We start from the raw sequence: 13,265 nt of genomic DNA, 5'->3' as shown, positions 1-13,265 counted from the left end.
GAATAAATGTGTGGTTTGGAGAATTGGGTACATTATTTCTTCCTACTTCAATAGAAAATGCTAGCTAGCAGATACCAGATGATTCAAATTGTTTAACACCTCAGCAGTATGAACCTAGCGTGTGTCATAAGAGAAGCTTGACTCAAATTCTCCTTACTTTCCATCTGTCTAAAATCAACATCACCATTGTTACAACACTGAGTTCAATGACATAGTTGAGTGAATGCAGTCTGTAACTATTCTCAGATGCTGGACGCTAACCAAAGATGGGAAGTGAAAGAAGCCATAGAATGGGTCACAAAACTAGCTGAATTCAAACCACTGTGGATCGAGGAACCAACTTCCCCCGACGATATTCTTGGGCACGCAACCATTGCCAAGGTCAGAGGAGTTGTTTTCCATTTCGGTGAGATGACAACCTAATTGAGATCTAGGATTTATGTTTTGTCCCAACTGAATCAGGGCATTGGACTCTCTACATAACAGAGAACTTTGATGATTTATTGACTTGTGGTTTTCTTTAGAACACTCAGAGTTCAGGCTCAAACAGTTGTCAAAAGTCATTAACATCTACTTGCTACAATATCCTGTCACACATGCAGCATATATTCCATTAAACTTTAAATGAGTAACATATTTGTGAAGGCTAATAAAAGACTGAAAAATATATACATCCGTGTGCAAGCCAACCAGCAGTGCTTCTAAAATGCATGTGATTCAAGCGCTCTTTAATACGTTTGGCCTGAAGTTCAAATTATATGAGAAATATAATACTAGCCAAGGATGTGTGATCAAAACTTATTAGAGCACCAGTGGTCTCGCATGTACACCATAGCCAAAATCCAACACCAAGTTAGTAATGCTTAAGCACCATTGATTTCAGTGGGATTTGTGTGCATAACTGCTCAGTTACAGTCCAAGGATATTCCATATGGTCGCACACACCCGCTTATGTAATTCTTCACACCTAATTGATTAAGCAAAGAAAGTATCAACTGTGCTAATAATTCTATCATTTCCTTTAGCTTTCTTCTAATTGTATGAAATGATTGCTGAACCATTACATTTTGTTTCCCCCCTGTGAATATCTGGATTTGGAAAAACTCAGAAACCTATGGCATGTCACAAGCTGTTCTTGTTTTTAGGCTTTAGCGCCATTAGGGATTGGTGTTGCAACAGGAGAACAAGTAAGTTTCCTTATAAATGTCTTGTTTTATATTAGTTGTCTTGGAAGCCATTCCATCGAACTTTCCTGAAATGTGTGATTGGGTAAAATCTTCCCATCGTATTTCCTTGAACTGAAATATTTGTTTATGAGAAAGTGCCAAATAAAGTGTGCCTATCAGCTAGAGATCCAAAGTTAATTTACAGAGCAATCCAATAGATGTCTAATTGGAAGTAAGCCCCCTGGAATTCAATGGGACTTTCTCCCAGGGAAAAACATACTGCAACCTTAAGGAAATTCATGGAAGGAAAGTTTCCTGTCCCCTTCATTCTCCTACAAAAAGTATCTCTGGAGGGCTAGGATGATGGTGGTGCCAGAACTATGTGGAATGGATCTGTGGGGAGGAAACTCTCTTTAAAAAAAATTATGCTAGCTTATCTTAGGAGCCATGACAATTGTGATAAAATGTTACATTCAAAGCTTTGCTTGGAAAATATTTCCTTGTACTACTACTTAAAATTTAAACAACTTATGGAAGTATATTTACTGAATTGTCATTTAAGAAAAAAAATGGAACAAATCAAAATTGTCAAGAAACCAGTTTTAGCACACCTGAAGTGCTATGTATTTTATACAGTGGTACCTCGGGTTACAGACTCCGCTAACCCAGAAATAAAACATTGGGTTAAGAACTTTGCTTCAGGATGAGAACAGAAATTGTGCTCCAGCAGCGCAGTGGCAGTGGGAGGCCCCATTAGCTAAAGTGATGCTTCAGGTTAAGAAGAGTTTCAGGTTAAGAACGGACCTCCGGAACGAATTAAGTACATAACCAGAGGTACCACTGTTTTTAAATATGCATGCATGCTTCTTTGGGGCAGTCACCTTAGATACGTTAATTACAACTGCATTCATTTGTTTTATGAGTGTGCATTGCTAAAAATAACACCCTGTTCCATTCCTCATATACAGTGGTGCCCCGCAAGACGAACGCCTCGCAAGACGAAAAACCCGCTAGACGAAAGGGTTTTCCGTTTTGGAGGTGCTTCGCAAAACGAATTTCCCTATGGGCTTGCTTCGCAAGAAGAAAGCCCATAGGGAAATCTCCGGGGGCCTCTTTTAAATGCTAGCGGTGGGGAGCAAAGCCTTTCCCCCCTCTCCGGCCTTCAGAAGAGGTCCAGGAAGGCCGGCGGGGGCCGAAAGGCTCTGCTCCCCACCGCCAGCATTTTAAAAGCAGTCCGGGATAGCAGGGAAGCGCTTCCCGCTATCCCGGATGGCTTTTGAAGGCAGGCAGGGGGGACAAAGACTTTTGCCCCCCGCCCGCCTTCGGAAGAGGTCCAGGACCTCTTCCGAAGGTGGGGGGGGGGCAAAAGTCTTTGTTCCTTCCTGCCTGCCTTCCTGGTGGCTTTTAAATCGCCCGGGACTGTCCCAGGGCGATTTAAAAGCCCCCGGACGGCTTTTGAAGGCAGGCGGGGGGGGGAGCAAAGACTTTCGCCCCCCCCGCCGGCCTTCAGAAGAGGTCGGGGGACAGACTGTCCCCGGACCTGGTCTGAAGGCGGTTTCCATAGGAACGCATTAATTGATTTTTAATGCATTCCTATGGGAAACCGTGCTTCGCAAGACGAAAAACTCGCAAGACGAAAAGACTTGCGGAACGAATTAATTTCGTCTTGCGAGGCACCACTGTAGTTTAAAGCCTTCATATGGAACAGGGCAGACAGAATCTTTTCAGTTGTCTCTTCAGCTGTTTTTTTTTTTTTTAGGATGCAGAAATTCAATATGCATTGCTTTAAAAGGCAACAGCATAGTCTCTATAATAAAATGCTGTCGTTTCTATATATTTTAAGCTAACCGCTAACCTTCAAATATTTTGATCTTATTTGGGCTAAGCAATTTTTTTCATCATCTGCAGTGCCATAACAGAGTGATATTTAAGCAGCTCCTTCAGGCTCAGGCCTTGAGTTACGTCCAGGTGGATAGTTGCAGGTTGGGCAGTGTCAATGAAAACTTGTCTGTGCTGCTGATGGCCAAGAAATTTCAAGGTAAGGCTCTTGAAAATTCTGCTGTAAAAGTACTAGGTGTGTTTTCTGGTCATTTCTGCTGCTGGCATAGCATTTGGTTTTCTGTATGTAAGCATGATTTTTATGTGATTTTTTTAATAGCAGAAGTAGGTAGTATTAGTGAAGTTTGGCTTTTTCCAGGAATCATCTATGATAAATATATTTTTAAAAGGCTAAAGAAATGAATTAAGTGCCACAAAGCATATTTTAGGCTAGAGGGATGACAAGTTGTGCTGTCTTGTCAGCAGTGCTAATGCAGCTTGTATCCTTTGTTTTCAGTCCCTGTGTGTCCTCATGCTGGAGGGGTTGGGCTCTGTGAGCTGGTACAGCACTTGATAATATTTGACTACATTTCAATATCTGGTAGCCTTGAGAACAGGTTAGTAGTAGTATTTATCTGATTCTTCCCTATTGGAACAGTCTCCAAGAGTCCTGGCTTTTGACTCTTGGACCCGATGCCTAGGTTCTTTTTGATAGAGAAATTCAGGATAAAGCTTTACCCTTCTTTGCCACAACCGTAGCCCTGGTTTTCATTTTTATCCCTCCCTTTAACCCTTGTTGTTAATCCCAGCCATAGTCTGAAGTCTTTCTAAAACTTTTGTTTACTTAGCAAATCTGAGCAACCATCATACTCCCATGTATTTCTCAATAGTTACAGGATCGACTACCTGTAGTGTTTCATTTCCCCACCCCAATGTTCTTTTTAAAAAATATCAGTATACTATTACTGGAATGAACAGTGAAATCACCACTCAGCTAATTGGTGGGGTGTCCATTCCATCTTCAGCAACTTCTCAGAATAACAGCCTTTTGCCAATATCATACATTCTCTTTGTGTGTTGATATAGTACTTGAAGTGTTTTGTAATATTGGTTTTGTATTTCCCCCTATATATTTCTATATGTAACTAAAATGTACAGCACCGCAATGATGGAGCTCAGAAATAATTCCCCCCCCCCAATGCTATTCATTTCTGCTCCAAGCTGGCTTTATTTTGATGCAGCAGTTAACGTTATCACAGTGAAAAGCTACAACACTCAATTTATTATTTATATTTTTTGAGGGGGTAAACTTACTGGGTTACAATGGTCTCCTTCCATTATTAGGAGCTCAGTATTTCACTTTACATATTTCCTGGTAGCCCAACAAATTTAAGTTAACATTATACTCAAATAGCTTTTGTGTCAGAATGTAATACTTTTTGTTAAACTGGAGTCATTATGAAATAACTTTATTTTTTGGTAGGACTTTAAAGGGGTCTAGTGAACCAATGTTTTCCTTTCAGGATGTGTGAATATGTTGACCATCTACATGAACACTTCAAGTACCCTGTAGTAATCAAGAATGCATCCTATATGCCGCCGCAGGTATTTGTGCTCCCAGAATGCAAGTATTTCCTCAAACCTTTAATGGAAGCAAGAGGGAAATCCACATATATCCTATCCACAGCATGTGCAAGTTGTCATTGTTTTAAAACAGCCCACAGGCTAGATTTGGTCGCCATGTCATGGCAATATCAGGTGATTGACAGATAGATGGCCCCATACACCTGTAGGGAGTGGGCAAGTTTAGGTTCTGCTAACAGGATCCTGTTCCCCACCCATAAAGGAGACTCAGGACAGCTTCTGAAGTTTGGATTAGGGCTCTTGCTGAAGCAGTGTTCAAGAATATTTTGCAAATCCACAAAATATATGGCTGCTTTGTATTTACAATTTTACTATTGAAATTAAGGGTCCTTGAGTAAGCTTCCAGATGTTAACATTAATTTTTGTTCACTATAACCTAGTGAACGCTATGCCCAATTAATGCAAAACACAAACCAAAATGCATTATTGAATGCAATACGTAAGTTGCTGCTAAATATATTCGCAACCTATACAGAAGTTAACAGGTTCTGTATCATACTAGCTTGTTTCTAGGCAGACCTGCCAAAATAGTGACAAAGTAGAGGTGGGGATATACAACCTGAAGATGTTTAAGGCTCATTCTATGCACTAGTTTACATGAAAATTGTCTTCAGTAGCTAATCTTTTTCACCCAAGTGTCACACCGAACGTTAGTCATGCCTCTGAGGTCTCTATGTCAGAGTAGGTGTGGCCAACACAGATATTTGTTTTCTCACCCCACAGCAGGGCTGAAGTAGAAGATCAGGCAGCAAGAAAAATGGGGATTTTGTTCTTCTTGCAGTGTCTATTCTCCTACTATGATATAGCTCCATTACAGCTTTAGTCATGCTTCCTGTTTCCTAAGTGCTGCAAGTTAGCCAAAGGTGCAAGATTGTTTAATCACCTCTGGTGAAGAGGAATGTTTTAAATAGAAAAAAAAATCTATGACCTTTTAAATTTGTCTGTTGTTGTGCTACGTTATTTGTGTTTTTATCCTATAAACTGCCCTGTGATCTTTATATGAAATGGGAATAATAATAATAATAATAATAATAATAATAATAATTCATTCTTTCAGGCAGCTGGATATTCCACTGAAATGAAAGAAGATTCTGCAAGGAAATACCAGTTTCCACAAGGAGAAGTCTGGCAGAAGCTCCTCTGTGAACATAAAATACAGCTAAAATAAGCTTAAACACTGAAAGTTTTCAGGGTGAGGTTTAAACTCCCCAGAGCTATATTTACCACAACAAATGGTTGGTTTTGCTGAAGCTACAAGATGATTTCGGATTCAAATTAATGCTTTTAGAAAGCTTTCCTCTACTTACATAACAAGAATAGATTGCAGCCCCAACTATAGAACTCCCGATCACTTTAAGAAAAAATAAGAGCCTTTTTAATAGTTAAGCTGAAAGGGTACATGATTCATTTTTCCTGACACTGTTCCAGGAACTACAGGATTATATAATGCAAGATTGCACTTTGAATGTGCATCTGCTGAGTTTAGAAGTTTCAAATAAAGAAACGATGACTAGATGCTGTGTTTTGTTCTGTCATATATACTAAGGATGTTTTCAGGAATGTCGGAGGTGGGGGAAGTGGTGTATAGGGTATATCATACATACAAAATTAATCATAAAGGAGGAAGAGGCTGCTGCTTTCACCTTCTGCCATAACTACAATGGAAGGAGACACTGGAAGTTATCACTACAATTTATTAGGAACTATCATTCTAGTTCCATTAGGAAATATCATTTCTATTTGATAGCCTAGAATGTGGGGGGAGGGCTTGGCATATTATTATTATTATTATTCAATTGCCAACTACTTATCCAATTGTTCCATATTTTACACAGCATCCCCTTCCCTTTTATTACCTTGTCAGGTAAACTTGAAACCTATGTAAATTATGGTAATAGAATACAGGTGATGTACATAACACATATGTACTAAAGCAATATATGTGCATTTTATTGCATAGTTCAGAAATTGTAGAAAGTGCTTTTCTATTATACAACCTAGAAAGTTAACCTCTCACAGCAAGTGAAGCTGAAAAAAGTATCCTGGGGGCGGGGAGAGAGTATTTCATTGGATACAGTGCATACTTCAAACTCCATAAGAAAACCATGATAATTTATCACGAAATATCTTTAGTATTTTCTAATATTTAGAAAGTCAAAATATGGTTCTTCTAAGGGCACTACTGCAAATTGGACCTTAAGGCAAGTAAGCACTGTTACAAGTCACCTAGACAGCCATTTCCATTTTAATAGCTGGATGAGGATCATAACCTTCTAGTTCAAAGTCATCCGCATTGAAGTCATTGATGTTTTCAACATTGCGAAGAATTTTCAGTTTTGGAAAAGGTCTTGGTTGCCTCTGAAGCTGAAATTTTAAAGTAGAGTTGGTTATTTCAGAGGGATGGCATTCATATAAAATAAACTAATTATGCAAGGGGTATTCACTTTAGCAACAAATTTCATGTTAATACTTGTATAATTAAACATTATACTTGATTAGGAATATCAACTGCACACTTAATGGCCAGTAGTTGCTCTGCTGCTGCTTTATCTACCCACAAATGCTCCAATATAAGCCCAATTAGTCAATGCTGGAGAACAGCTGATGTTAAAGTCACATTTTGGCCAGATTGTGCCTGTTTTGTCTCCAGCGCTTGCAGAAATGTGAACAGTCCAGTAAACTGCACAGCCTTTCACCTTTTAGTAAGCTGTGTTCAACCCACTCAAAGCCCATGGAGATCACATCCATAATGTATTGGTCATGTTCAGCAGTTCTTATATTATTAAGCAAATGACAAGCACTATGAGTAATGCATTCCATCATTCCTTTAACTCCAAGATTGAACTAATTCAATATATATATAGCTATGGAAGGAAATACACAGTGTGAGTAGTAAGGCTGGCTATTTGCCAAACTATTTACCTGGATTTTCAAAGGTTCAATATGATTCAGGTAAATATGAGCGTCTCCTAGTGTATGTATAAACTCGCCAGGCTATATAAAAAAGAAACACAGCCTTAATATTAGAAACAGAATGAACAAGAATATATAGGGTGGCCCAGAAGTAGGTATACTGCTTTAAAATCCACATTCTTTGTTCTTGATTCAAGTTCTCATCATTCACAATATCAGTAAAGGAAAAAAAAATAATTAATTAATTGTATACCTACTTTTGGGCCACCCTGTACATGCTGATATATTTCTTAAGCAAGATTGCTCTAACCAGATTCCTCAGCAAGTCATTTAATACACACAAAATTAGATGTTATATTCCTTATTCTGAACTGGTTTGAAGGCAAGTTAATACATTACAATAAATGTGTACAATAACCTTGGTCTGCTATCACAAGCACATGGAGAAATGTTTGCATACTCTAGATAAAATCTGTGGTTCATAATTTTCTAGTGGATATCTGTCTCATTAGAGTAGCAGCTATAAATTGTTAACATTAATGACTTTCTGTGGGATAAATTGTTCTACTGGCTCAAGAAACAGCCACCCACATATGGTGCAATCCTGTATGCTATGTTTACAGAGACTATAAGGTGCTTAATGGTTCCTACAAGTCGATATGACAACATCCCTTCTCTGCATAACTCTTTTGCTTAATCCACTGGGGCCAACTAACAGAAATCCTACATCTGAGCAGCACTCTCCCAGCAAGATGGAGCAGAACCCCACAGGTTTTTCCCACTTGAAGCAATAACAGGTTGCACTAGAGGACCTGAACAAAAGCCAGCACAGCATGCCAAGAAGATACAGGCAGGCTAGTCTGGCACTGATCTGCCCTGCTTTACACAGAAGTAGTTTTTGGAGAATTTTCAGAACCTGGGAGTTGCTCTGCACCCTGTGCTGTATAATCACAAAGAGCAGAATTGCAGCCATGGAAAATTCAAGTGCTTCTCACAAGGGGCACAGGAAATGGAGTTTGAACATCTGTACCTTGATCCATTATAGTGATGAGATGTTTAGCTTTGCTACAAACATTTCCCAAGTTCCTCATAACTTGCTTTTATAAACAGAAATATTAGAACAGCAGCTGTATTAACTTTCAGGACATTTTGGCAACATCACAACAGTCTTTCGATTCTCAAGTTATGGCAGCCAGATACAAACAAGCACACGGGACTATAAAATGCTTGACCTGATAGAACCACTGACAGATATCTTTTTCTACAAATTACGCCAACAAGCTACTTTTGACTCTTCAATAGTTAAAGTAAGAGGCCATCCAAATAATGAAGGCTGAGATCCTACACACACTTAGGGAGTCAAGTGACACTGAACTTAATAGGGCATACTTCTGAGAAGTGTATACAATTGCACTGTCAAAGAAATATAAAACTTGTTCTGATGTTCAACACCATGTACACATTTTCAGGTTTTCAATTTATATACCCTCCATTTTAGAAAGTCTTCATTAACTACTACATTCTTTCTAGTTTATTTATTTTTTATTTTGAAAATGAAAATAGATAAAAGCATTAAAAATACCTTCAAGCCTGTAACATGGGCAACCATTGAAGTGAGCAATGAGTAACTGGCAATGTTGAAAGGTACTCCTAATCCCATATCTCCAGAACGCTGATACAGCTGACAAGAGAGTTCACCATTTAAAACATAGAACTGGCATAGAGCATGACATGGAGGCAAGGCCATTGAGGATATATCTGAGAAGCAAACAACACGGCAAAAATTACAATATGTCCAATGGCAAAATTCCACCCACAGTATGATCTTATTGGCTTGTTTTGTAAACTAGCAATTACCATTTCCCAACATAGCAACAGTGTGTCATTGTTAGAAAATGACAAAAACGGAAAAAGAATGTTAAAACAAAATTCTAAAGAACTGGCCAGTTCTTAATACATTTGTGTAGAGTATTGTAGTGGCAGCTTGAGAACAATCCCTTTTCCCAGGTGAACACAGTAGTTTGTTGATTATTTTATAAAGAAAAGCTGAGTGTATTTTTTAAATTTAAAAATACATTTAAAATATATTTTACTTTGATCATAACCACAAGGCATACAAAAGCCAACAAGAAGTCAGTTTACAAACAACATATGCAAGCTATTCCACTGTTTTTGAGAAAAGGATTATCATGCACAACTACAAGGTACAATGACATTACATAATTAATTCCACAACCATACCTTTAGGATTCCATGCACACATGATTATTCTTCTGTTATCTGGATTGTTTCTGATTGTATCAATTACTTGCTGCAGCTGATCTACTCCTTGCCCTGTGTAATCTGAAAATACGGAAGGAAAAGTGTAACAATGTGACAACTGATAAATTTTTAATTATCTGTGAAACCGTCAATTGTCAGGCTCATTCTTAGGAGGCAATTCATATAATTTATTTTCATACTACCCCACTAAAATTTCCAAAACTACTTAATAGTGAGATAGTTTTCCTCTACTAAGAAACACAAAGGATCTGAATGCACAGCAAGGTTGAATCCAACAGTGCTTTTTCTGGTACTACTGCTTCTTCCTTGCTCATGAAGCACAGAACCTGCAGTAATACTGCCCCTTCAGTCTATGACTTCACACTACTTTTATGATAACTTTTTGCTTATTGTGTTCCCTCAGTGCAGATTTCCATATGAACTTATGTGTGCCATTTACTATTATTGATGGTTAGTGGCTTGAATGATGAAGAACTATTTTTGACACCCTTTTACCCCCACCACATCTTTATCATAAGATAGGTGGGAGTCTGTGAGAAGGAAGTGATTGTGATAGTAGTTATATGCATGCCCTCTGCAGCCATATCTAGTACCTTTCTGCTAAGGTACTAAATACTTGTGTACTCTTTATTTACCCAAGATCTCCACAATAATATGTGAAATGGGCAAATGAACAGAAAGGCATATTTTAGGAACATTAATTCTTTCCCAGTGCAGCTGTACTGAGGGTGGGGGGTGTACCATAGAGAGGAAAATGTGTTCTATTTAAGGCATGAATCCACTATTTTACCATAATCTCTTCAGTACCTAGAATATTGGATTTTCAATTAAGCAGTTAATCCTGTCCTCAGTACGGAGGATACCTAAATATAGGAAACCAATGGAATGTGTCATTACCTGTATGCATATCTTTGTACTCAGCTCCAAAATGTCTCCACTGGAAGCCATAAACTGGGCCCAAGTCTCCTTCCTCCCTAGAAAAGAATCCCTGTTTGTCTAAGAATTCACGAGAACCATTGGCATCCCAGATCTTAACACCTTTTGCAGAAAGTTCTTTTGCATTTGTAGAACCCTGTGGGGGGTAAAAAAAGAAATATTTATTAATGTTAATTAAGAACATAATTTTAAGATGCTTCCTGAATTATTATTATTATTAGCTGAGTTTCCTGCATTGCAAAAGGTTGGATTAGATGACCCTCGGGATCTGTTCCAATTCTGCAATTCTGTGAGCATTTATGTTAAAAAGGCAGTACTGTACAGAAATGTGTGTGGCATAGTACATTCTGCAGTTTTTTAACACTACAGGAACAAAGATAGCAAGGGTGATATAGAAGACTTGAACACACACAAAAAGGACCACCATACCTTGTCAAACCTAGCACACAGTAAAAATTTAAATCTATCTACTAGTTCTGAGCTAAAAGTAATACATAGAATATTGCTGCATACTAGTATAGACCAGTTATATACCATACCTTGATAAACCAAAGTAGTTCTTCAAGTACTCCCTTCCAGAAAACCCTTTTAGTTGTTAGCAATGGAAAATTATCTGAAAATAAATTTTAAGAAAGTTAGAGCAGATAAGAGAACATCTGTAATTCATCAGTACAGTGGTACCTCAGGTTAAGTACTTAATTCGTTTCAGAGGGCACCACTTTAGCTAATGGGGCCTCCCGCTGCTGCCTCTCCACCGCCGCGCAATTTCTGTTCTCATCCTGAAGCAAGTTCTTAACCTGAGGTACTATTTCTGGGTTAGCGGAGTCTGTAACCTGAAGTGTCTGTAACCTGAGGTACCACTGTACACATTTAAGAGGAATGAAACATTACCTACCAAATATATTAAATATGGACAGAGGAATTCTATTCGTAGGAAGGGGCAGAGAAAAGAAGAATCTATGGTAGACCAGCTGTTACATCTAAAGGCCAGTTGTTTTGCTGCAGCAAGGGAAGAAGGTGGATTATGGTTTTATTTGTTCTCCTTTAACCTTTACCTTCTGCCCAATGGACTCCAGTGAGACAATTTACTATGTCATATCCAGATCTATTACGGTGGTAACATCAGAGCAGCAAAATCTGGTGGATTCACATCCTATCCTGTTTCTGGATTTGCTGCCAACAGAGGGAGGTCCACCGAATCATATGCACCTGTTGAAACATCCTTTCAGGAAGCATCAGATTGCCAAAGTGACCTCCCAGGGGCGCAAGTGTTGTATAGAGATCCAGGGCTGTCCAGAAAAGAGCCCCCTCTCGACCTCACTGATGTGGTCCAAAGGAAAGCAGAGCAGTACATTTGGCACCAGCTTGGCTGCAGGAGTTGCCAGAAAGGAGGCATACAAGGTGCCATCCAAGGGACTCCACTCCAGATTTGTGTAAGCCTTAGCCTTTTCTTCTCCCCAAGATATCCCGCAAGGCAGCAGAGGTTTAGGACCAGAGCTTTCCTTCTCCTAGATGGGCCAACTTCCCAGCTTGACCCCCCTTTCCTCTACAGCACCCTGGATCAAAAGAAGCAGTCCTGGGTCTGGATTGCTCCAGCCTGTCTATGACAGGGGTGCCAACTTAAATAAAATATGGGCGGTGGAAGGTAGCAGGTAAGCCCACATGGCGTGGTGCACGCCCATCAACTATGGGGGCTCAAATATTTTATGCGAGGGAGCCGAAGACCCCTCGGCCCCAAGATGAGAGAAATGGTACGATTCTGACATTTAACTTTTGGCTTGTGCCAATAATCCTGGAATCGGGGAGTCGGCAGCTGGGAGGGAAATAATCGCGCGCACATAAACAAACACACTCAAAATGCGCTCTGCCGTTAATAATCCGGTTTTTAGCGGGGAAACGCTGCGTCCTTCCTCTGCTGCTGCTGCTGCTGCTGGGAGGAAGTGAAAACAGGGCGGCGTCCATTCCTTCCTTCCTCAAACAGGGAAAGAAACCCCACGAACGAACATTTTAAAGAGGTTTAGGGCTTTATTTTCATGGTGTCGTCAGTCCCACTACGCTTGCCGATTGCTAGGTATCGAAGAGCGTCTCCACAGGACCGAGAGGCGCCATTATCCCCTCAAAGGAAGGAGCAGCGTCTCCTCGTTTCTTTCTGCTGAGGGAGAAAGAGCCGGGGCCGAGTGAGGAGAGGCTCACCTCGGAGGCTGTAGCGCGCCTGCAGCCCGAAGACGGAGAGGGTGCCGGTGCCCGTGCGGTCCTCCTTCCTGTGCCCGAAGCGCAGGATCTGCTCCACTTGCCTCAGGTACTGGAGCTCCCCGTGAGGCGCCGCCGCCGCGCCGGAGGACTCCTCGCGAGGGCCTTCGGTCTCGGTCACCACAGCGGGCATAGCGAAGAGGCGACGAGGAAGCGAGCGGGAAAACCCAGCGCGACGACGAGGGCCTCCCGCTTCTGAAGAGGCGCAACTTCGGAATTGGCGCGCTCACCCACCCATTTCCCCTTCGAGCCAAT

General features: G+C 40.2%; 2 protein-coding genes across 3 annotated transcripts in view; one reads left to right on the top strand and one right to left on the bottom strand.

Moving 5' to 3' along the window:
* ENOSF1 (enolase superfamily member 1) overlaps window positions 1-6,143 on the top strand; it is a 21,445-nt gene extending 15,302 nt beyond the window's left edge. Inside the window, exons 11-16 of one of the 2 annotated variants that reach the window (XR_014566631.1) lie at window positions 247-381; window positions 1,146-1,187; window positions 3,075-3,204; window positions 3,502-3,601; window positions 4,468-4,589; window positions 5,686-5,776. Coding sequence is in view for 1 of the 2 variants with exons in the window: in XM_083748350.1 (XP_083604476.1) it covers window positions 247-381; window positions 1,146-1,187; window positions 3,075-3,204; window positions 3,502-3,601; window positions 4,508-4,589; window positions 5,686-5,796 (600 nt within the window). In the remaining variant the exon portion in view is untranslated. Of the gene's footprint in view, window positions 1-246; window positions 382-1,145; window positions 1,188-3,074; window positions 3,205-3,501; window positions 3,602-4,467; window positions 4,590-5,685 lie in introns of both variants that reach the window. The other variant, XM_083748350.1, reaches the window with a different exon arrangement.
* On the bottom strand, window positions 4,238-13,265 carry TYMS (thymidylate synthetase). Its single transcript, XM_083748351.1, has 7 exons — window positions 12,954-13,265; window positions 11,300-11,373; window positions 10,722-10,896; window positions 9,783-9,884; window positions 9,124-9,299; window positions 7,551-7,622; window positions 4,238-6,992 (listed from the first exon to the last, which is right to left on the bottom strand). The coding sequence occupies exons 1-7, from the start codon at window positions 13,141-13,143 to the stop codon at window positions 6,855-6,857; spliced, it is 927 nt and encodes a 308-aa protein (XP_083604477.1). The 5' UTR covers window positions 13,144-13,265; the 3' UTR covers window positions 4,238-6,854.

This window comes from Podarcis gaigeae (assembly GCF_964106915.1).
Source record: "Podarcis gaigeae genome assembly, chromosome: 7".
NCBI lineage: Eukaryota > Metazoa > Chordata > Lepidosauria > Squamata > Lacertidae > Podarcis > Podarcis gaigeae.
Note: the sequence above shows the minus strand (reverse complement) of the source record. Positions and strands in the feature narration are given on the sequence as shown.